The following is a 23547-nucleotide window of genomic DNA, read 5'->3' on the forward strand; positions in this document are numbered from 1 at the left end:
CAAAAAAAGGCAAAATAAAAACTGGAAGCAAAGCAATTTGTTTGCTTTTCTGCAAACAAATTGTATCTGCAAGAACAGTTGAAAAAAAATCTGCTTTCTAGTACTGCCAAACTCTCCAAGTCTCTTAATTCAAGCATTATTTGCATGCATTTGGTGATAAATAGGCCCTGAAACTTTGACATCTGTGGAAGCAGGAAGCAATCCAAGCACAGCAGGCTGGAGTAGTTATAATATTTATGTATTTATAATACCAAAGTTCTGCTCATAATCAGATATAAGGCAGGAAGACTCTGATATGTTGCCTTAGTCTCAAAAATACCTTATTCATTAGACATCTTAAGACCTTCAGAAGTACACTGACCACACAGACTCCAGCACAGATCCAGAAACTACGTGCTTWCATTCAAAGACCATCAAATAAGAGATACCATCATTTTCTTGTAATGACAGTACAGGAATAGAACACTCATTGAGCAAATATAATAATACTGGAGATTAGGTTTATTAACATTACCCTGAGAGGGTTCAAACCACAGTCTGCACTTCTCGAGCATGGGCCCTTACTACTGGGCTGGGAGCTATTCTTTCTGGAGTTCATTTGCAAGGAACACTGTAAGGATACGAACACCAATGACTGAGAGGCCTCAGCTACTTTGGAAATGCCAGTGTAACAAGCAGGAGAGGGAAGCAGACAACTTTGCTGCCTGGATTTTTTWATTTTTTTGGTTACTCTGGTTTCTTTTCTTTAAACAATCAAGCCCTTCACACACATTTTTATTAGTATAGTATCTTCACTATTTACCCTATCCCYATGTGAATGAATAGTCTAGCTCTACTAAAATAAAAATATAAAACACTGAAAGAGGCTTTCCTATAAGCTCTAATGAAGTGAACAATTTCCACATGAAATGCAAACGTGTGAGTAAACAAAGAATGAAATTCAGAACTTGAAAAAAACATGAAGGCACTAGTAGATGGTATAAAAGGGAAAGAAAATAAGAAACAATGTTAGACTGATAATACTCTGGTATGGAACTGTGATACCTAAGCAGTAAGAATAATCTAAAGCTGATACAAGTTATGTCTTTTTCATTTTTTAAGATTTAAAGAAAGTTCCAGGTAACATACCTCCAGATATAGCAAAACTTGATCTGTCCAACAACAAAATCAGACAGCTACGMGCCAAGGAGTTTGAAGATGTCAGTGAACTGAAGATATTAAATCTAAACAGTAATGGAATAGCTTACATTGATCCTGGTAAGAGGAATTTTAAATATTCACTTAAAAATTATATATATTTTATTAATTATAGACTTTCATAATGTCTCTATCAGATATAAACCTGGGCAAGGAAAAAAATTTAAAATCTAGAAGTTGGTGCAAATTTTATCTTTTGCATCATCCAATTCATGGAGTAAAGATTTTCACTGAAATATATTCATCATGAAAGTCAATAAAGACACAGTTGCCCTTTCTTAATACTAAACTAGTCAAGTGCAAAAGGTAATGGAACCTGAAGGCTAACAGTTTCCAGCTTGCTAAGTAGTGGAATGATTTTTTTAAAGTATTTTTGCTGCATCTAAGAAAGCGTTTCATATAATGATGCTACTTTTCAATTATATTGGACCATAAMATAACAGAAAAACCAAAAGATTTAAACTCTTTTTGGTTAAAAACCACCACATATAATTGCTTTTAAATTATATTTTATTGGAGCTCAAGCACCCTKTTTGGCAATTTGCCTATAGCCTGTGTGTGCTTATGTTTTTATTATGAAAGCAGACACAAGCTGGGAGAGAGAGAGAGAGTGTGTATCAAGCAAAAATAGCCTTATCTAGTACCATCTAGGCAATTAAATAGCATCAGAAAGTGGTAATATCAGTAAAATGTACTTATGAGGTTTAACATCACACAGTTGATTTATTTAATTATGACTTCTGCCATAAAATGAAACAGTAGCCTTGCAAAAAGTATGAACTGCTCTCTGAAATGTAACTCACAAGCATTATTATGAAGCTCCATGTTTACTCCATTCCAAACCTTAAAATATTAATTAAAATGTTCTATATATGCACACAAATACTTCCACACACACGAAAGCTTCTGGCCCGGCACATTATCTARTAGTAAGTCTCCACATTCCTATTTTTGTATCATGACATTAACAGTAGAATTCAAGGAGCAGATCAGGCATTCATCCACCTCCACTGTCTCTATTCTACACTCAGGCAGAATCATGAACTGTTTTATAGCTTTACCAGCAGTACAACTCCCCTAATATTTCTCACTTCTGAAGGTGCATGCCATATTTTAAAGTTCAATGTCTGAGAAGTCCTTTTATAGCCTTTAGCCAAAAAGAGCAGTAACTGTATAATTACAAAAATGTTTTTTCACTTGTAGATATGCATATTTTTCCTGTCACAGATATGAATGTTTTTTTCTAAGTTATCTTTATAAGGTACAAATAACAATTTTTCTATTGCCTAGCTGCTTTCTCAGGCCTAAATAACTTAGAGGAGCTGGATCTATCAAACAACAGCTTGCAGAATTTTGAATATGGAGTACTGGAAGATCTTTACTTTCTGAAAATACTGTGGCTGAGAGAGAATCCTTGGAGATGTGATTACAATATTCATTATCTTTTCTACTGGCTGAAGCATCACTACAATGTTCACTACAATGGCCTAGAATGCAAAACACCTGAGGAATACAAAGGATGGTCTGTTGGAAAATATGTTCGAAGTTATTATGAGGAGTGCCCAAAAGACAAGCTTCCCATTTATCCAGAAACTTTTGACCTGGACAAAGATGATGAGGAATGGGAACGACACAAAGAGCAAACAGTCCAAACAGTAAAGAAGCACGGTGTAATTGTCACTGTGATAGGCTAATAAGGGAACTCTTTTCCTTAGTACATTGAAATAATTGATATTTTAAAAAAGAAAAACTTGCTGTTTACATTTTTTTTCTAATTATACTGTTGGTTTGTAGGATTATCTGCCTACAAAGGTGCCTGTTTATTGCAGATAATAACTACAGAATTACATTAGTTCTACAGCGTCCTTCATCTAGTAATTGTTTTCCACAATTTGTTCTGGACACTCTTGTGAAATATTTTGGCAAATCTCTGAAACCATGCAGCAGAAATCAATAGAAACAAATGTACATAATATGGTGGGGAGGAGCTTTCTTATGTATGGACACAGTTTGTGTTCACACAGAAATAGCTGCAGGATTGTGACCAAGACACATTTTTCTTGAATGTATTGATGGTTCTTTGTATCTATCAGTTTCCTGAAATAGTCCCAGAAAACATTTTTAAGATTTTTGTATTGATTTTGTGTTGTTTTATTGTAGACCAAAAAATCAAACTTAAGACTAATCTCAAATACAGGGCTAGAAAAAAAGGAATGGCAGTTGTTACACTAATAAGGATTCAAACACAGAAGGGGGGTTCTACTTGCWGATTTACCACTGTTCCAGCTTGGGTGAATAACTCAGCCTCTGCCTCTTCCATAGCTGAGGTGCCTTAAAACCGTGAGTAATCAAGGCACAGTTGCTTCCCAGGATGCAGCTCCGTATGCTTATAATTGCTTTGCTTGGTTTTGGAGGTAGGCAGAACTGAAATCTTTCTAGGAAGAATTTTAGGTTGTTGTATCAGTTTGACACAGATCACATGCCATCACTTCCAGGTGACAAGGATCACGTGAAGGATGCTGTGGTCTGCATCCAGCACATCAGTGCCTGCCCAAACTGAAGATAAGCATGCTTTTGAGAGCTCAKATGTGTGGGACATTCTCTGAGTTCACTCCTCACAACTCATTATCCCCTCCTTATCAAACAAGTGTYTATGTGGATATACATTGACTAAAACCTGTGATCATCCTAATATGACAGTAACAGAGCAGTACAAATGCCTCAGCTAAGTAGATGATATTTCTAAAGAAAAAATTCCTGGCTAATATACTTAGATCACTAAGAAATGTGTAAGTGCAGGGTAGAAATTCAGGGCCAAAACTTTAAATTTCTCTTAGCTCTCATGGAAGAAGTYCTGGAAAACTCCAGGGAGAAAGTTTGTTCCTGTGAGGATCTGGAGRTACTTATGGGTTTTGTGCATTCCCCTGGTGCTTTAACCATGAGTCCCAAAGGTCGTGCGATTCGTTTTATATGTGCAAGACAAAGCATTCAGTGTTTTTCTGCTGACATGAAATATAAGAACCACATAAAGGAAAAAATCAGGAGATATTAAGGGTCCTAGGAATGCCAAAAAATCTCAAAGCGAACATATCCCATTATTAATTGCATTCTGTTGTGTCCTCCATTATTAAGATTATGAAGATATTTCATGGTGCTTTGCTGATAAACTGGATACTTTAGCCATTTCTTCCACAACATCCTTCAAAAACCTTATAGCAAAAATACAGTGGTATCTGACTCATCCCTATTCCTGGAAATATCTTAAGCATTRTCTTAACTGTTAAAGGTTAATTCTGAAAAGATGAAACAGAGAGGAAAACCCTATTTGCCAGTAATATTCACTGCCASGCATATTCTGGAAACTTAAAAGTACTAAAAGTAAAAAAAATTCTGTCACAAATAGCAACAATAATTAAGTGAAGTAGTCCGGCTCCTCTCAAATCATGGAGGATTATTTCAATGCAGAACTACCGGGTATGATTGGAAAGGATAGACAATGAAACCACAGCAGCACATCTGTTATTGGCAGCACAGCCACTGGTGAAAATCTGAGCAGGAAAAAATGCATTTATAAACCACATTATGTTAATTTCTGCAAAGAGTCAGTGTTAGGAAAAAAATACTGGCTTAAAGCAGGCTAAATCTGTGTGGAAAAGACAATCCAGGAAAAGAATATAAGACAAAATCTGCATCAGAGGTCTCTAATCTCTCGGGTCAGCAAAAAGTACCAATTGGAAAAGCAGCGGAATAAAACCGCAGACCACAAGCAGACTATTCTTGCTCAATAACCCTGGGGATTCCCAAACAGATCATGAATTCACCTCTTAGGACCAAGGCTAAAACCAGTGATAAATACGATGATTGTTCAGTAGAAGCCAGAGTTAAGGAAGCRGGGCTGATCATTCAGGATTTCAAACAGCGGCATCAGAAAGTGCTGCACCCACTGAAGGTTCATGAGGGATAACGAGCTGAACATCCTGGCTGTGTCTAACAGMACAAGATGTTTGGCCACAGCTGTTAAGCAAGATCTCTAAGTGAGGGAGGGACATATTAACAAGGAGCATGGTTCAACAACTATCTGCCAAATAAAGGTTTCAATGTGACCTTGTGGAATCAGTGTCAGCACAGAAGTTCCACGAAAGGAACCCTTGCGCAATAAAATCAAATTAAATTCAGTACTTAAGAGAAGGACTGATTAGTCATCTGGAATCAACAAATGGAAAGATTTCTAGTGAAGAATGGTCGGAAGTTTCGAATGCTGGAATTGCCCTTGATACTATTTTCCTTAGATAGCCTTTGGAGCTTTCAAGGAGTGGCCAGAAATTCTTTTATTTTAACTACAATGCACTATAATTTTATTCCTTACTGTTACAGTCATTGCATAATTCTTTATTTTTTCAATTATACTAGCGAGTTATTTCAAAATAGTCACAGAAATATTCAAGTGATGGGGTTTTTTTCCTGTCATTTAAAAAAACACAAAAGTGTGTGTGCCTGGGGGAAACGCCATGAAAAACTAGCTGGGATACATTAGGGTTTTCTGCATGTTGGCATTTGCAGACACCCCAATGAGCCAGTGGCAGAACAGACAGTAATTGCAACTACAAATAATGTAAGAACACAACAATGGAAATAGTAGGTTGGGCCAAGGATAATATAGGTTAGCATGATCTCTTGACAGTGACTAGTAGAAAATTCTTTGAGAAAAGACTGTATGAACAGAAAAAGCACRCAGGAGTCATGAAGATAGTGCAGAAGGATGTAGCACAAGGAAAAGGACAATCATAAAGGTCCCAGATGAACTTCCACGTCTAAAAGGAAATCATGGGCTTTTCTCTTCCTGTAGAAGCTCTTTAAGTCTCTTCTTTCAGTAACTCCTTTGTTGATTCCCCTTCTTTCTCTGTCCTAGCCAGGAAACAATTACATGAAGACAACTGCCCTGTCTTCCTAAAATGCAGTGCATGTCCTAGGAGTGTTGCCTTAAGGGACAAACTACAGTGCTCTGCAGAGGCAGAGACCCCTTCTCTCCACAGTCACATGAAAGACAGAAAAGATTATTTTGCACCATGTTTTGCCATGACAGAATGCAGGAAAAATGAATATGTCTGTCAATACTATGACCACTACTGGAAATAWAACACTTCAACAGCTTCTGGGGAAAACTTAGCTCCTGCACTATGAATATGAATGGCAGCATTTAAATGCAGTTCCCTGTCACACATGGAAGACAAATAATTCTCCAAGATCACTGAGTAGATGGAGGAAAACCACAAACAGCTGAGCTATAACCCATGCACCTCATACACTCACTTTCTCTGGCACGGTAATGCACTGAATTGCCAAAGACAGTCTGAGCTGGAATCAAAATTAACATTCACATGCAGATATTAAACAAAGACTACTATTTCATAAATGCACCACAGGCCAAAGTTAGAGTACAAAACCCCATTTTTTTAAAATTGCAGATAATTAATTGATAAGAAAACCTCTCACAAACATGTTTAGCCAGCTGAACAGACCTAACCCACAGTTAATACAATTTCTGTTTTAACTTTAACAATAGAAAACATGCTGCCAAAATCTGTGTAATCTTGGATTTGTTTGGAAAGATGAGGTCAGAACTGTAGCTTGGGTAAGTTCGAATGGAARGGTTTGTCACATCTGTAACCTATAATTGAACAGACAGTTCAACTGAGTTTGTTAGCTGAAAAAATGTCAAAGAATCTCAATATGATTTTCAGTCTCTAAAAGAAGAAAAAAATAGTTTTGCAGCAACATTAAACCATCCACAAGAGCTTCAAAAGAATGGCACAAATAGGCTATATGATAAATATCAATGAGTTTCAACATAAAAATAAATGTAATAATCTAAATATCAATAGTACACTGATTTAAATATGTTTCCTGCTTAAAAAAAACTATTGTGTATCTTCAAAGCTAGAAGAAAATGCTTTMTAAATCAATGTTTTCTAAAAGCCTCTGTAGACTGTCATATATGATTCATCACAACTAGCTTAAAATAGCACTGAATAGATGTAAATAGGCACAATGTTTGATTTCAAGCCTACAGAAAACATTAATSATCAACAAAAATGGAAAATGCAAAGTTTATAGAGACGTAAATTGAATATAATGTCTTTGATATGGAAGATAAGGGAAAATGAATGGCAATCAACATACTGATATTCCAACTGATATAATCAACACTAGATATGAATCAGTTAAATAACGTGACAGAAAAGGCATTTTATATCTAAGATGTAATCCTACCACAACTGTTCTTCACACATTTCAMGCTCAAAACAACAGAAACATTACCATGATTTTAGTTTTCTATTCATATACATAAGGAAAACAAAATCATAGAAGGATTTAACATTTCCTAAGTACAACACCCATAACAGAGGCGACATGGCTGTGTATGATTTATTTTGGCTTGCTTTCTCTATTAGCTGCTAAAGTTCATTATGATACTGGATTAARTTCTGTCACTAAAAAATTTGCATGCTGATATCGTTGAGAATGTTAATTTATCCTGTGATATAAAAGCCAAAACCATGACCAAAATACTTTTTTATTCTTGGCCAGTTKTTCTTTTCCATCACCAATCTAGAGAGTAAATTGTTTTCACCCATAATCACACAGTAATTTTCTAAAACAAAAGAAATCACTCTGAAATTGTTATAGGCTTCATCAACAATTTCAATCATGTATTGTCTGATTAAATAATAAAATGCATTATAGTCTCAAAACATCAAAATACACTTTTTAATTTTGAAAATAAAAACATTTTCCTTTTCTTTTTATGCATTTGAATTTAATTAAAGTGTAGGCTAGAAAAGAGGCAATCAGTAACATTTTCCTGCTTCAGAAATACTGTGCCARGAATCAAAAAYGTTTCTTGGGATCTCGCCTAGTCGTAGCAGAGTTAGTTTTTTTCCCATGAAAACACTTCCAAGATGTCTTCAGACTCTTTATGATAAAATGGATGAGTAACAGTTGGGATGCAGGTGATTCCTAATGAATCAAGTACTGAACGTCTCACACTGATAATAAAAGCTTTTCGTTTTCGTGACCACTTCTCTGCTTAGTGGAGCATACAACCACTTTAAGAAAAATATTACAGACCTCAAACTATTGCAAAATGCTGTCACAAAGGGAATTAACCTCCAAACACTCAAGTCACATGTACTTCCACRCATAGAATCAAGAAGAACCGAGATGCTTCTTACACCCAGAGGGACTCTGATTTGGCAGTAGAATCAAGTACCAATTATTTGYGAAACCACATTAATATCTTGAACCACACTTAGATTTTGAGGGGGTTTTGCTTGTTTTCTTGTTGTTTTTTTTTGTAGTTTTGCTTGTTTTGTTTTGTTTCGTCAGTGAACCTCTTGTTGGAGGCCAGTAACTAACAGCATAGCCCAGGGGACTACACAGGTTGAGTCCTGTTTAAAACCTTCATTAACTACCTGGAAAATGAGAAAGAGGACACACTCAGCAAGTGTGCAGATGACACCAAACTGGGAGCAGTGTCTGATACACCAGAGGATCATGCTGCCATCCAGAGGCACYTTGACAGGCAGGACAAAGGGGTTGACAGGAATCCTGTGAAGTTCAACAAGTGGAAGTGCAAAATCCTGCACCTACTGAGTGACAAGTCCGGGCACCAGAACATATTGGGGACAGCCTAGCTTGAAAAMCAGCTGTCAGACAAGGACCTRGRGGTCCCAGTAAACACCAGGYTGAACCAGAGCCTGTGATGTGGCCTTGCCACGAAGAAGACAAGGTGGTATCCTGGGCTGCATTAGGAGTGYTGCCAAGARATCCAGAGGAGACCTTTCCCCTCAGCATTCATGAGGCCACACCCAGAGTATTGCACCAAGTTCTGGGCTTCCCAGTACCTGAGAGACATGGACACGTTGGAGAGTCCAACAACGGGCAAAAKGATGATGAAGGAATTGGAGCATGTTCCCTGCAAGGGAAGGCTGAGAGCTGKGACTGCTCATTTGGAGAAGGCTCAGGGGGCTCCCAGTAAGGGATACAAACACATGATGGGAGCTGGGCTCTTTCAGAGTGGAACAGTGACAGAGGAGACAAAAAGCAACAGGCACACATTGAAACAGAGGTGCTGTCTGAACACCAGGGAACATTTTCATACCACGAGAGTGGCTGAGCACAGGTAACCCAGGGAGATTGTGGAGTYTCTATCCTTCAGAGATATTTATTCAAAAGCCATCCAGGGCAAACCTGTGTTTGCTCTGAGCATTCAGACTGTGGAAAATAAAGCCTGTCTGGACTTTTACAAAGTTCTGAAACTTATGATTAGCAGCCTTTATTATTTCTGGCACTGTAGATGATGTTTGGTGAYGGATCAATTCAAAATTAAGGGGTATTTAGGAAATACCATTATTAGCACACTATCATTTATTGCAGCTTTCTGTTCTACTTCTGTGCAAAAACAAATCTGTTCGTTTTTACTTATGACTGGACAAGATCTGTCCCCAGGGCCAGCTGGAAACCATTTGCTTTGTAAATTACAGTTTCCTAAAAAAGGTCAGTGGTATCACAGTATCCTGAGGTTGAGTTATTGACAGAAAATGATTGCTTTAAAGGTGGCTGCTGTGGTCTTGACACTGACTTTTAAATTAGGTGGAGTTTTGGAGTCAAGGAAATGATCCACATGTCCAAATTAAACATATACTTGGTAGCAATTATAAATGGAACRTGCCACTGTTCCAGTCCATCTTCTGTGATAATTAAAGAAAACTCTTAGCTGAGACAACTTTAGAAAGGCTGCACTGAAGAAAAAAAAGGAATAATCTTCCATGTCCCTGTTGTATAAGACAATAGGATATTTTTAAAAGTAATCAGTTACTTTTGGGGGGGACCGTTTGCAAGAAAGGCTATTGCGTTAGGAAAATATTTGTAGTCAAAAAGGTTATGAAATACTGGAATAAACTGCCTGCMAAGTTTGGCATGTGTCCAACACCTGTGATTTTTAAGACGACTAAAACCAACCCAGACAAATGTTCAYCAAGGTTAACCACAGCACAGATTCAAAACATTCACCTCCCATCCAATTCTGTGATTCATAGTAAAGATTTACACCAGTGTTACTAACAGAGTTGTACCTCCTATATAAGAGGCACTGTATGCTTTTAAAAAAAATAGCCTACCTTATCTAATACTAAATGGAAGATCATMAAATTTTACATGCATCATAAAGAAATTAGTGGACATGTCACTTTATTGTGATTATTATATTTTAAAACGTATATGTTTAACCCCCATTTTTCAAAAGAAAATTTAATTACATGAAGTATGAGCTACCTAATCCCAAGCACACAGAAAACTAAAGAAAGAGGGTAAGAGAACACAGATTGTTTGCTTTCAGACCGAAATGCAAACTGTCCTTTTATTCCTGGGTATACCACCATATTTCTCACAAATAGAGCTCATTAAAGCACAGAAATGTCAGGTCTGGGACAGGCAGAAACTCAGAACGGACTAGTTTTAACACAGAATAGCATTAGAGAAAATGAATCCCAAATCTAAGTTTGTAATCTCTCTTTAAAATGAAAACTTTTTCCTCCCACAGAGGAACAACAYAAATATTGCTTTGGTAAAAGACTTTTCCTATGATGATCCTGAGGTAGGTGTATAATACATATAATTACCCAAAGTAAAGCTTCATTAAGTAAAAGTTTCATTCTTTGGCACATAATTCTTCAGTCATCTGAGAAAAAAAATTCTGACAGTAAAGTACACAAAGTAGTGCAGTTTTATAAATATTTTTAGTCACACAAAAAAATTAAATCTTGTCTTTTCCATGTTGATTGGTGCAAATTAAAGGCTCTAATTTAAASTGATGAACATTCAAGTGTAATTTTCTGTGTATAGTTTGAAGTACTTCACTATCAAATGACATTTCTACTTTTTACACAGAAAGGTTAAAGAAAGGATAGATTAGCATACAAACCAGAACTAGTTTGTATGCTTGAAGGAAAGCTCAATAACTGCAGTTCAGGCTTTCATCCCTCATATCCACTCTTCTATTGATCAGCTGTATTCAGCTATTTAACATATTAAACAAATACTTTAGTTAGTCTTCGCAAAAATTGTTTCATGTGTCAGGCATTTACCACATGATTCTAACTGGTAGTTTAATAAATTATCTGTACTTCTACAAAACCAAAACTTAGTAAGACCACGGGCTAAGAATATCACTGCAAAAGAAATAAAGTATAAATACCAGTTAGTCTCAGAAAATATTGGGGTTTATCTCAGGTATTTCTTTTACTCCTGAGAAAGTCTATAAGAGAGTTTGACTGCCACAAATTTGTATATGTATATATGTACTGTATAAATCAACCATTCCAACTTTGGACTGATTTGAATATTAATGGAATAGTTAGCAAAAGAGGAAACAGCTGAAATGCAGTTACTGTGAACTCAGGACAGATGAACTAACAGAAGACAAAATTGAGTACAGTTATACAGAGATAATTAAGAGAAAAATCCGGTCACAATGCATGCCAACTCACTGACTCAATTGTTTAGTGAGTGAATCCAAAGATTAAGGATTTATTATTCACATCCTATTGAAAACTTCAACCAGATCTTTGCACAGAATATTAAAGCAAGAAATATCACATCATTTTCTAGGATTTCAGTGTAAACAAAGTAAAATCCTTATTTCTTTTTATCTCATGCTGTGCTGTCTTCATTTAAAAGGGGAAAAAACCATACAGAGAACAGAAAAGAATGAGAAATACTACAGTTAATGATGCAGTGCTTGAAGGCCACATGCCTGGTTCATATACGTAGATATACTGTGGACAGTAATGAAGTGAAAAAAATTAACATCAYCTATTTTGATTACCACAAAAGTAAGGGTTTAATATATCCACTAAATAAAGAGAAGCGGAGCCTATATTCCTTATATATTCTGAAGATTAAAAAGCCACAAAAAAAAACAAACAAACCAACCCCCAATCTACCCAAACCTACAGATATAAAAATAAAGTATTTTCTATGTTTTCAAAGGCATTATCTTACTGTATTTGCAGTATCATACACCATTAATATTTGCAAAAAAAGCAATACTATCATTTAAGTTGTAGTCTACATAGTAGATGCTGTACCACCAGCATGTTTAAAAGTCCAAGTGCAATATTATAAACCACACAAACACAGAATAATTTAGTATAAGAAAGCATCTAATCCCTTTGCCATTATTTCTCTGAGCTTTTCTTCTGAAAATATTAGTGGATATTTTAGACAAGCAATAAATACACTACAAAGCAGCACCTGCAAAAAGAAACTGCAAATTAATATTTGTATTAATAGCAAAATAGCATCTAGTTATGAAGCTATKAAAATAAACAACTGATTACTAGAATCTTTTAAAGTACTGCAAAATAGAGGCATTTTCTTTATCCCTTCCATTTCATTCAGTTCTGAACAGTATTATTKCATGTATCAGCATATTTCCATTGCTAGACTTCTAAGTACTGGGTTCAGGATAGTAGAGTATGTGGCATTTCTTTAGGAATTCCTACTAAGAATTTAATTGTTTTTAATGTGCATTAAAAAAAAGAATGTATATAAGACTGAATAATCTTATTCACTTTAATGAAAAATGGAATTTAAAGCAAGTTTAATACTGTGAGGTGAGGAGTATTTTGAATGAGAAGCTAGGTAAAAATTGATCTAGCAACAAATATTGACAACAAAATGCAGCTTAAAAATATTTGCTTTTCAGGATTGTTTTATCATACAACTTTACATTATCTTTTAGTAACAATGCACAATAACCAATGAACCATTTTTCTCATTTGCCCTTTAGCTATCTTCAGCTAAAGGACATGAATCATTTACTTTTGGACTTCGAGCTCACATACACCAAGAACATCCAAAGTATWCTAAAATATATGGGCAAATTGCATTTATTTAAGTGAATATTTAATGGGAACTTAAACAAAAAGTTCTTGTGCCTGGTAAAAATGTCAAAACATGGCATGCAATAGTACTTTCCATTCAACATGTGGCCTGTTGCTGTTATTAAATTAATGTGGAGCTTGTGTTTGAATCCTTTTCAGGAAGCATGGTGGGGGAACAAAAAAAAGAGGAAGGCTCTAAATCAAACCCATGCTGTGGATAAGGAGCAAAAGCCATGCACGACATAGAGGCAAAAAAAGACACCGTATCAAATGGGGCCTTGCTCTGCAGAGGCACAGAGCAGGGCAGGCAGGTAGAGGGAACAGCTCGAGATGCCTTCCACACTCTAATCAGGATACTGTGCAGAAACAGAATCAGACAATAATGCAGATTGGGAGAGATCTCTGAAGGCAGCTGAGCAGAAGTTGTTGGGATGCCCCATTATCAAAAGCTTTCAAAGTCAGGCTGGAAGGCCCTTGGAGCAAGCTGATGAAGTAAAAGAAAGGTGTCCTTGCCCATAGCAGGGTGGTTGCACTAAAWGTTCTTTGAAGGTTCCTTCCAACACAAACTGTTCTGAGCTTCCATGAAACTAAGTCAAGACCAATATGAAAAGGTGAAGACAAAATGAAAGACCCTTGTCCTCAGTTTAGACAACTGAATATTTACAACACTAATCAACACACTGATTCCAGCCTTAGCATCTTTTCAATCTTCTTAACAGGAATGTAATTTGCAAGGTGGGGTTGACTATGTCAAAAATGCTATAAACGCATCACTTATCATTGYAATTCATCATATGTAATATTTTAAATAATAAACAGCCAGTTAAATGGCTTCTATCATAAATTTTCCTATGGGCAGATTCCCAAAGTCATTCCCAACATTGGTCARCTACTCCCTCTGCTGGATTAAACCATTATGTCGGCCATATTTTAAGTACTGTTTGCCCCTTTTCCCTCCTCTTTCAGACAACTTCTCCTTTGGATGTCCTGAAAGATCCCCAACACAAGAAAGATAACCTATCCAGCAATATAATGGAATACAATGACTGTGTTTAACATCTGAGAATGTTAATTGCTCAAATAAAGAAGGAATTTTAAGACTTGGTCATGCAATCCTCACTCAAGTACTCTGCAGTGATGCTTGGACTAGGTGTAAAACTGGAAAAAAAAAAGTCAATTATGCCAAGCAATTAGGTCTGTACAAGTTTGGCTATTTCTATTAGAATTCTGCAAGTCACTCAGCAATCTGAAAGACTCCATCATCATTGTTTTTGCCCATTCTTCTTAATACCACTTTACCCTTTATGGCAAAACTAATTTGGGTCACAGGGCAGAAAAATCTCAGACCAGATCTTCAYCCATATTTAATTGTAACATTGTAACAGTGGAAGTTGTCACAYACAGACTGTTTGCAAGATTACAGTTTGTCTGAATATTGTTTAAGAGTAAATCTGGATGAAAACAGACCGAAATCAGACAGGAAGGAAATTCTCAGATGCAGCAGGGAATCCTAAATTTTTTGGACAAGATAACTGGGGCYCCAACTGGTTTGGACCATGTCCAAACCACAACCTCATAAAAAGACTTAAGCAAATGGCTATTTTAGAACTCTATATCCTTAATTTTGAGACTATGTGTATAAATGTTCAAAGGTCTCATCTTAGCTTTGATGTTCCTTAATAAAAGGACCAGTATCATCTCATTTATCTTCACACCAAGCATACTGTAACTTCATAAGGAAATTAAAATATAACAAAATTAAATAAGAAATATGGCTAGATATCACCAAGCAACAACCTGTAAGAAACAAGAAAATAAAGGGTAATTTTGACTGGTTCTTTTAAAAGAATCTTCCTTTTATCTTATCCTTAATTCTTGCCCTTTTAGTTCATTAACTTAATGCCACTGCTGCTATAAACCTGTTATAGCYATAATGCTATAACTTTTGCTTGGAAATGCAGATATGAGCTATTTTTTAAGTGCTGAATCAGAAATACACCTGGTGCAGATACATCTTATATTTTGTTTTTCTGTGCTTAGAAAGCAAAGCATGATCTAGAGACAGACTCTCAGACGTACCCAGTCTACATGGCAGCACTACTCTATAATTATTCTAATTGGCTCAAGATCCCTTTATTAATATTTCCATGGAAATACTGGCTGTAATAGCTGATTGCAAATGGAGTCTATTTAGGYAGCTTAAATACATCAGGATATATCTTAAACTTGCATTTATGCACTGTGCCTTCTTTTGTTTGAAGAAAACTGAAAAACAGCTGCTGCAGAGTTGGTAACAGGCAGAGGGGAGCATGACAAATAGGCAGGAAACTATAGAAACACAGAGCATCACCTTACAAATTCCAAGGGCAAACCTACCAACCTTGTTTCCCCCACAGTCCTTCATGCTGGGCCAGTTTTTCTCTCYGACATTTTATGGAAGTCTGTTTACTCCTGTGCCAACAGCAATACCTCATCCACCAGTGAGGAACCATGATCCTGTGCCATCCTTACAGGCCAATAGAAAATATGGATTGCACCCACTGCACTCATGAGGAAGGAATTATCCAGCTGGAAYCTAGAGATGCTTCTGTAATTAAAATCGAAGAACATAAACATATCAGGGAAAGTGACAATGCTGTTCATCGGGCTCCTTCATGTCACTCCTCGTTTTAACATGGATAATAGAGCAGAATTGCTTTGCTCCATCTTGTTTCTGTTCTTAACGTTTTCATAAATCGTTTGAAACATGCCAGGGGCAAAACGAGCAGAACWAAATCATGGCCCAGGTGAGCAGAGAGCAGTGGGAGGGATGTGAGATGCCATGGCCAGCGCTGAGGGGCACAACGAGCCGGGGCCAGGGCTCTTCTAGGAGCATGGGAGGGAGGCTGACGGCTCCTGCCACAGATGTTACCGGGGAACTCTGCTATTCCACCGGCTCCAGTGGGATCAGGCTACCAACCACCTGGACACTGAGGGGGCGGCGGAGGCCAGACCGGCGGTGATGGCTGCTTCCCGACTGCAGGAATGATGTGCCCCCGCCAGGGGCTGCCGCCAGGGGCTGCCATGGTGCAGGACCGCCCCTCCCACCAGCGAGCCGCCTTGCCGAGCGGGCAGCCTGTTACGGTGCGCGGTGCGGGCCAGGCCGGCCCGGGAGCCTGGGTGATCCCTTCCTGTAAAACAGAAACTGCATCGCATGGTTGACTCACAGCGGCGAGGCCTCTCCCGCGCCCCGCACACCGAGCCGTGAGCCCGGCATCCGTGTGCCACCGCGGGCAGAGCCACGGCCACCGCGCCCGCTGCCCGAGTGAAGCGCTAAGCCGCGGTCGAGCCACGCCGGATGGAGCGGCGGCTTCCGCGGGCCACGCAGCCGCGGCCGGGGCGATGCGGGAGCCGCGGGGCGCGGCGGTGAGGGCGGCGGCCCTGCTGCTCGGGGCCGGGGCCTGCTACTGCCTGTGGCGGCTGGCGGCGGGCGGGCGGCGGGGACAGCGCGCAGGGGCCGCTCAGGGCCCGCCGGCAGGTGAGAGCAGGGCCGGGCAGGGCAGGGCAGGGCCTCGCCCCTCCGGTGTGCGGTGCGGCCGGAACACACTCCGCGGGGCCGGGGCAGCCCTGCTCCCTGCTACAGGCGTGCCACAGTCCTGCGTACCGGCCCTCCACTGCCAGGCGGCGATTTGGGGCCCTCTGGGCCGTGGATTATTTTAAAAAAGCCTTATTTTTATTATTTTTTTCCACAAGTCCCCTAAAGCGTGCGTCCGATCAGGGTGTTTACTTTTGCTATTGCAGTTATTAGTGTTCCCCCTATAATTCAAAGGTAAACTAAGTGTTTCGGCGAGGATGAAAAACGATTTTGTTTTTGAAGTGAGCTCTTGGATAATCATCATTAACTTTGACCTATTTTTTTTTTTAACCCCAAAGGATACTATGCTGTTTGCCTGGTGAGATGTTGGCAGCAAAGCTATGGAATTTAAAGCCCTGGTTAGCTTCTCAGAGGTCATCTCGAGTCATCTATGACTAGTCCAGCAGTCATAGATTGGGTCTTCTGGCTCTTCAGCTGGCTAAATAATTCTGCCTCCAACGTGGCTGAAAACAGCCTTTGATGGCATTTGTGTCACCCTTTTATGAAAGCCAGTTACTCCATAACATTATCCTGACTCAGAAGCAGCCTCCCTCAGTTCACATGGTGCCACGATTAGCAGCATTCTTAGCATTGTGGCTGTTACWTTGTCAAAGGACCTCAGGGAACTAGCAAAGTGTCATGATAATTTCTGGAAGTAGTAGTCTGTAAGTTTTGTGTCCTACAGTGCCCAGACAGATTTTTGTATTTCATTTCAGGGGACACGAAAAAGAACCTCAAACCAGTTTGGTGAATATTCCTAATAATTTTGAAGAGGAAATTTGCTACTGGTTAAYCAGGGAGTAATGCACTTCAAACTCTGTGTTCTTTTTATTCTCTACTTTGAAAAGAGGTCATTATTAGAGGACTCAGGAAAAGGATGGAAATCTTAGTGTTGTAAAACAGTCTTTTTACCATGACATGATGGTTGRGCACAAACTTAGAACAACATGTTCTACAACTGAGAGCTAAATTTCAGTTTTGTAAAAAACATTAAGTAGCGACTAAGTGAAATGTCTCAAACCTGGTGTCAAGTATTTAATTTTTAAATGTTGACAGACAGCAGTCCTCCTGTGTCAACCCATACCATGGATGTGGATGCTCTACAGAAACTTATTCATTTGCTCCAGGCCACAGATGATCCATTAATTCAAGAGCAAGCTTTAATCACTCTCAGCAACAGTGCTGCCTTCTCTGTAAATCAAGTGAGTATTGTTCTGTATAAAACAACAATGTCCAATGCCAGCCAGCCAGAGGAGAGCTGCTGTTTTGCTAGAGAGCGACACTGGGCTGAAAGCTAGGATAGATTGTGTTCTAAAATCTGTTTAATATYTTGCCTTAATTTCTGCTAGCCCTAATAATATAATTCAGCAGCTTTGTAGAATTTAGCGAATCATGTTTGGACCATCTTAAGTCCGTACAGAGTCCTATATTTTAAAAGTGCTGTAAATACTTTTGTTGCTTACAATTATGTTAATGTACTGTTAATGAAAAGGTTGAATTGTAGGTTAAATACTTTCTGGTTCAGATGTAAAATTTAGTGAGATACATTTTTTTATCCCTCACAAAGTTGTATGCTGTTTGCAATAGTAGCAATTTGCAATGGTAGCAATTTGCAATTGTATACAATTTGCAATAGTAGCAATTTTCCAGCTCCAGGTATCTCCAAATCAATTAGACATAGGATGCAAAAAAACTTGGAAGTGGATGCAGATTTTCATGCCTTTTTAACAGTTTAACCTCCAAAGTCCCACCCTTTTTATTTTGTGCTTTTTGTTACTTACGACAGCTGTCTATTCTGGTTTCTCAAAACTGCTTTCTTAATATAACTCTCATAGAATAGGATGGAATTGGAGCCCATTGACACATTTTTAATTTTTTGAAAAACAGATTTTTTCAAAGAGAGTTAGTTACAGTCTAAATGAGAAAGACTAAAATAGTAATAAAACCAAATGTAATGGAAAAAGTTTGAGAACCTCTACTATTACAATATAAAGCTGCATCTTGAAATTCTGTCCTGTTCAGTCAGGACTTTTAGGTACTGTGACCTGGCTCAGCTGTTCTATAAATTCATTATACAGTAATTTTCTTTTATTCTTTATAATCTAAAATGCTTTAAGCATTCTTTGGAGACCACATTTTGAAAGAAAAGGTGTTGTGCCATTGTCAAATAACAGCAATTAATACTTTGTTCCTAAGTAGGACCCTTAGTTTCAGTGGAAGCAATGAAGCTGTATCTGTWAACAATTTTCTTTAAACAAAGCAGTCTATCCTGGAATTCTTAATTCACATATTTCATTTTCATTCAAATGAAACTTTGAGGGAATGCWTCAGCATTCAAATTGAATTTTTAAAAATCTTATTTAATATCTTCTATGTTTCAGGATATAATCCGAAATTTGGATGGTCTTTCTGTTATTGGAAGGATGCTCTCCAATTGCATTCCCAAAGTTCAAGAAAAAGCACTAAATGCACTTAATAATTTGAGTATGAATGTTAAAAATCAGGAAGAGATACAGGTAAGTTTCTTAATGGAAAAAATCAAAATAACTGAGGCAAAGAGATAGTACAGGACCTTCAGCATATTTCTTAAATACAAGTCAGGGTTCCAGAATGCTTTGATGTCACACATAGAAGTGAGCAGATCTGGATGACTGAAAGGATTACTTAGAAATGCATTGCTTCACTGGCAGTTACTTTTATTTTAAAAGACAGGAACCTATGCAGTTTGTGTTCAGCTTTCACAAAATACTATTGAGCAGAGAATGTGCTGCTAAGATTATAGCAAAATTACATGAGGTAAGATGATTTCCAAATGTGCCTAGAACATTAACAGTGGTTGTGTAATAGAATGAATTGCAGACTGAACTTGCCAGGACTCCTTATGTGAGGGAGAAGAATAAAGTAATTGAGTTCCTGGACTTGTATGAAACCAATTTTTCACATGATCTTTAAAGAATATTATGTATAAATGATAATAAGTTCCACTGGTAAATACAGTATATGCTACGGATGTGAAAGGACTAAACATCAAGAAAAAAATATATATCTGATTATTTAATAGATCAAGAAGTTTCCAAGGGGTGAGCTGGGACAGATTTGAYGACTAGCTACTATTACTAGCTACTTTTCAGTAGCTTGATAAAAAGGTATTGTGACTGTATGTGGTAGTTAGCAGCATCTTTAGCAAAGGGCAGTTTTTATTAAGTAGTGCTTGCCAATATTTGATAGACAAATAAGTAAAAATATAAACCCTTTGATAAGGGCAAAATATTTTTTTTTCATAGTTAGGACTCCAAGATTCAGTGTATACTGTCATCTAGAAGAAAATTTGGTAAAAATAGTTGTTAAAGTCCATTTTCATCACTGTTCCTACAGAGTGCTCCAGTAAATGGGCCACATGGTTGGGAGAAAGGCTTGTCCTTAGCTTGTTCTCAATATTTCAGATGTTAGTTATATATMCGTGGTTTTAAAAATAACTCCTATATGCAGCTGTGTCACTTCTGAGATGAARTCAAAGCAGTTTAAGTTTTCAGAGCAAGTTATGCTTCAGGAGGGTTAGGGAGCATAATGCTGTATGGTCTGCTTCTGTCACGTCAATAGAATGTTTGAAATATTCAAAACAAAAAAAGTACTTGTCTGCAAGAACCTTCATCATTCAGCCAGCAATGTTCAGGAAGTATTTATGTTACTGTAGCTAGGTCATTGATACTATTTTTGACAGAAATATTATTTTATCAAAAAATGTTCTTTTTCCTTCCYCCTTTTCCCAGGTATACATTACACAAGTCTGTAGGACTGTTGAGTCAGCTCCCCTGAACTCTGATGTGCAGCTGGCTGGACTCAGGCTGTTGACAAATATGTCTGTTACCAGTGACTACCACCAAAAGATGATAAACTCAATTCCCTGCTTTCTTCATTTGCTTTCAGAAGGAACTGAAAGGACACAGGTACTGGGTAGTATTATTGTTTCAAGCCATTTATGAAGCTGCTTTACTTGCCTCATTTCTTACTGGGTTTTCTAAAACTGTTTTGGCTGTGCTAAGAAAAATCAAATATTCATAAATAATACAGATTTTATGCASTGAAATACAGGTCTGTATTAGTTTCATAGTATAAATTCAGAGGAAGGGAAGGTAATCTTGGTAGTGGAACCATTGGGCTACATCTCTACCACAGCAGTGCAGGGTGCACTGTGCATTGTGATTGCACTGTGCCTTTATTATAGCAACTCCAGAATTCCCTTCTGCTCTAAACATTGCTACAGCATCACTGAGCAAGGAGAACCTGCATGGGAAAGGCTTCACTGATGGATGAATCTCAGTAGGGAAACAGGCAGCGATCCTAAGTTATGGACTTTTGTTCCCTTAGGTTTATGACACCTCTTGCAACCAGTGACTGCAACTGGATCGTGCATATTTGTGAATTATTGTAATATGGAAACAAGCTTCAGTTAGGGACCAAACTCAGCTTTTACTCTATTTCGTGATACTGTCATTGTACATGGTTGCACTATCAGATCAAAACCGGTTTTCCAAAACACATTTCCACTAAATATAACACACCTATTGTACTTCAGTACAGTAAGTAATATGGCCTTTTCCTAGTGTTTAAAGGCTAGCATCACAAGGTCCAAGAAAATACAAAGGTGTATTTGTGTATTCTTCTGATAATTTTAAATGTAGTGCCTCTTTGTATTTTAAAATATTCTGCATTTGGCCTACTGGGATTTGTTTATAGAATTTGCCTCATTTTGATATTTAAGTCCAACTGAATTTGCTTCTAACTTGTCTGTACCTTGGTTCTTCCTATACTGAAATACTTGAGATGTTAGTTAACCCATTCTGCCTTTCCTCCTCAAATCAACACTGACATTATTGATGCCCATTATAGCTGTACTTACTCTTTTGGAGCTTTTAATGAACTTGTACATTCTTCACTTCAGATTCAAGTCTTGAAAGTGCTTGTGAACTTATCTGCAAACCCCTCCATGACAATACATCTTCTCAGAGCTCAAGTAAGGTTCATGCTGCTTCATTTTGTTTTTAGCACATATACATGTGCTTTACATATTGCATGCACTAGAAGAATTTTAATGTAATAGAAATATATATGCAATTCCAGAGTAAATTCTAGACATTACCTGATTAAAATCAGTAGCTAAGTGCACATTCTTTTACAGGCTGGCTTTATTCCAGAGGGTAGTATAATACAGATACTGTACTTGGAGAGGATCAGGACCTATGCACTTGGAGAGAGTTGGTTGTACTTCCTATGTGCGATTCCAGCTAATCAATGATAACTTGCAGAAGCCTATTCTAACCTTCCCTTTCCACGAAAGGGATAATACCATGAACTTCAGTTAGTAATATGTATAAGGAATGCAAATCCACATTTCCAGACACACAGTCAGTAGACAGATTGAAAACCATTAAATAGAACTGGTACTGTAAGTGATCCTTCTCAGCTGTTTCTATAGCCATTATACTGTACCAAACCCAACCAAATTCCACTGAAATCCCCACCCCTTTACTCAAATGCAGCCATAAAACTCTTGTCTCTAAATGAACTTTCCCTGTGTATTTATTTATGTCTTCATGGAGTACTTTGTGTGACATTTGCTGTGCTGGCTTTGGCACACGGGTTTCGTTCAGTTCCATTTCCTCACACCAAAACAGAGYCAGGGGCTGGAATAGTACTGCATCCTCCTCCTCCTTCCCCAAAGTAACTTTCTTAAAACATGCAGTGGCCTTTATTTGTGAGCTGTCTGCTATGAGCAAAGCTATAGTCTAGATAATGTTGTCTTTTCATTATTCAGACAAGGTTAGGGTAGCTAAATATTCAGTTCTTTGCTAAAAGWGTATCTTTTTATCATTTATCAGATATGCTAACATAAAAACATTCAGGGCAAAATCAACATTTTTGAGAAGGAAAACACACCCTCTCTTCCAAATGGTAATTTTCCAGCCTGCCACATTTTGGCTATTGGAAATCTCTGAAAACAAAGTATTTATTAGCCTGTTGATGCAYAGGCCAGTCTTTCCTAAGAGAAAATGTATATACTGTGCAAGTTTCTGACGGCAGGTTGCAGCATACATGTTCTGAGATTTCATACAGTTTCTGGTTTAGATGATTTAGATGCATGTTTTCTAAAGTTAGATTTAGTTACACRTACTTACTGCTGGTGATTAAGTATGGAATATTTCTTCAATATCCTAGGTGCCATCATTGGTGTTACTTTTTGACAGCTGTATAAACAGAGATATTCTGGTTCGAGCCCTGGCATTTGCAGCAAACTTGAAAAAGAACATGAACAATGAAGAAGGCACCGTAAGTGAGGAGCAGTACAGTGAAGACTCAATTTTCTTTATACTCTGCAGGGATTCTGCCCCATTTGCTCAGAGACTGGCATCTTTGCTGCATCACCCTGATACAGAAGTGAAAGAACAAGTTGTAAGAATACTAACACAATAGTGTTGTTTTCTTAAAACTGACCTGATGGAAATACCTAATCTTGGCAATGCTATGCTAAAAAAGCYTGCAACAAGCAAACAATACAACAATGCAAATACAAAACCTGAATACTACCATTTTACTAGGCACAAATGAGTTACTAAAAAAGAGAATGCAGTGTATTTAATACAGAAAGCATATTATACTTTTTTACAAGCAAGAGAAAAGCAATAGCTTAGTTATTACTGATAAATCACTTCACAGTTGGTACATTTATGCAATGGGGGCAAATAGTTTAAAACATGAAAACGTTCATACAAAGAATGAACATTTTAAATAGAT

General features: G+C 37.7%; 2 protein-coding genes across 4 annotated transcripts in view; both read left to right on the forward strand.

The window, feature by feature from the left end:
- LRRC17 (leucine rich repeat containing 17) overlaps positions 1 to 7955 on the forward strand; it is an 11596-nt gene extending 3641 nt beyond the window's left edge. Inside the window, exons 2-3 of the mRNA XM_057364484.1 lie at positions 1102 to 1257; positions 2488 to 7955. Coding sequence (XP_057220467.1) covers positions 1102 to 1257; positions 2488 to 2891 — 560 coding nt within the window. The 3' untranslated portion in view covers positions 2892 to 7955. The remainder of the gene's footprint in view (positions 1 to 1101; positions 1258 to 2487) is intronic.
- Positions 7956 to 16157: 8202 nt separating this feature from the next.
- ARMC10 (armadillo repeat containing 10) lies at positions 16158 to 23317 on the forward strand. Of its 3 annotated transcripts, none has more exons than XM_057364487.1 (6): positions 16163 to 16659; positions 17812 to 17957; positions 19137 to 19271; positions 20526 to 20702; positions 21698 to 21769; positions 22972 to 23317. In XM_057364487.1, the coding sequence occupies exons 1-6, from the start codon at positions 16524 to 16526 to the stop codon at positions 23224 to 23226; spliced, it is 921 nt and encodes a 306-aa protein (XP_057220470.1). In that variant the 5' UTR covers positions 16163 to 16523; the 3' UTR covers positions 23227 to 23317. The 3 variants fall into 3 exon arrangements, with proteins under 3 accessions (XP_057220471.1, XP_057220470.1, XP_057220472.1); XM_057364489.1 differs by having other exon boundaries at positions 16172 to 16265; XM_057364488.1 differs by lacking the exon at positions 21698 to 21769 and having other exon boundaries at positions 16158 to 16659.
- The last annotated feature ends 230 nt before the right edge of the window (positions 23318 to 23547 follow it).

The sequence above is a fragment of the Malurus melanocephalus genome, unplaced genomic scaffold (assembly GCF_030028575.1).
Source record: "Malurus melanocephalus ecotype Western Australia unplaced genomic scaffold, MMel_1.1 scaffold_39, whole genome shotgun sequence".
Classification (NCBI taxonomy): domain Eukaryota; kingdom Metazoa; phylum Chordata; class Aves; order Passeriformes; family Maluridae; genus Malurus; species Malurus melanocephalus.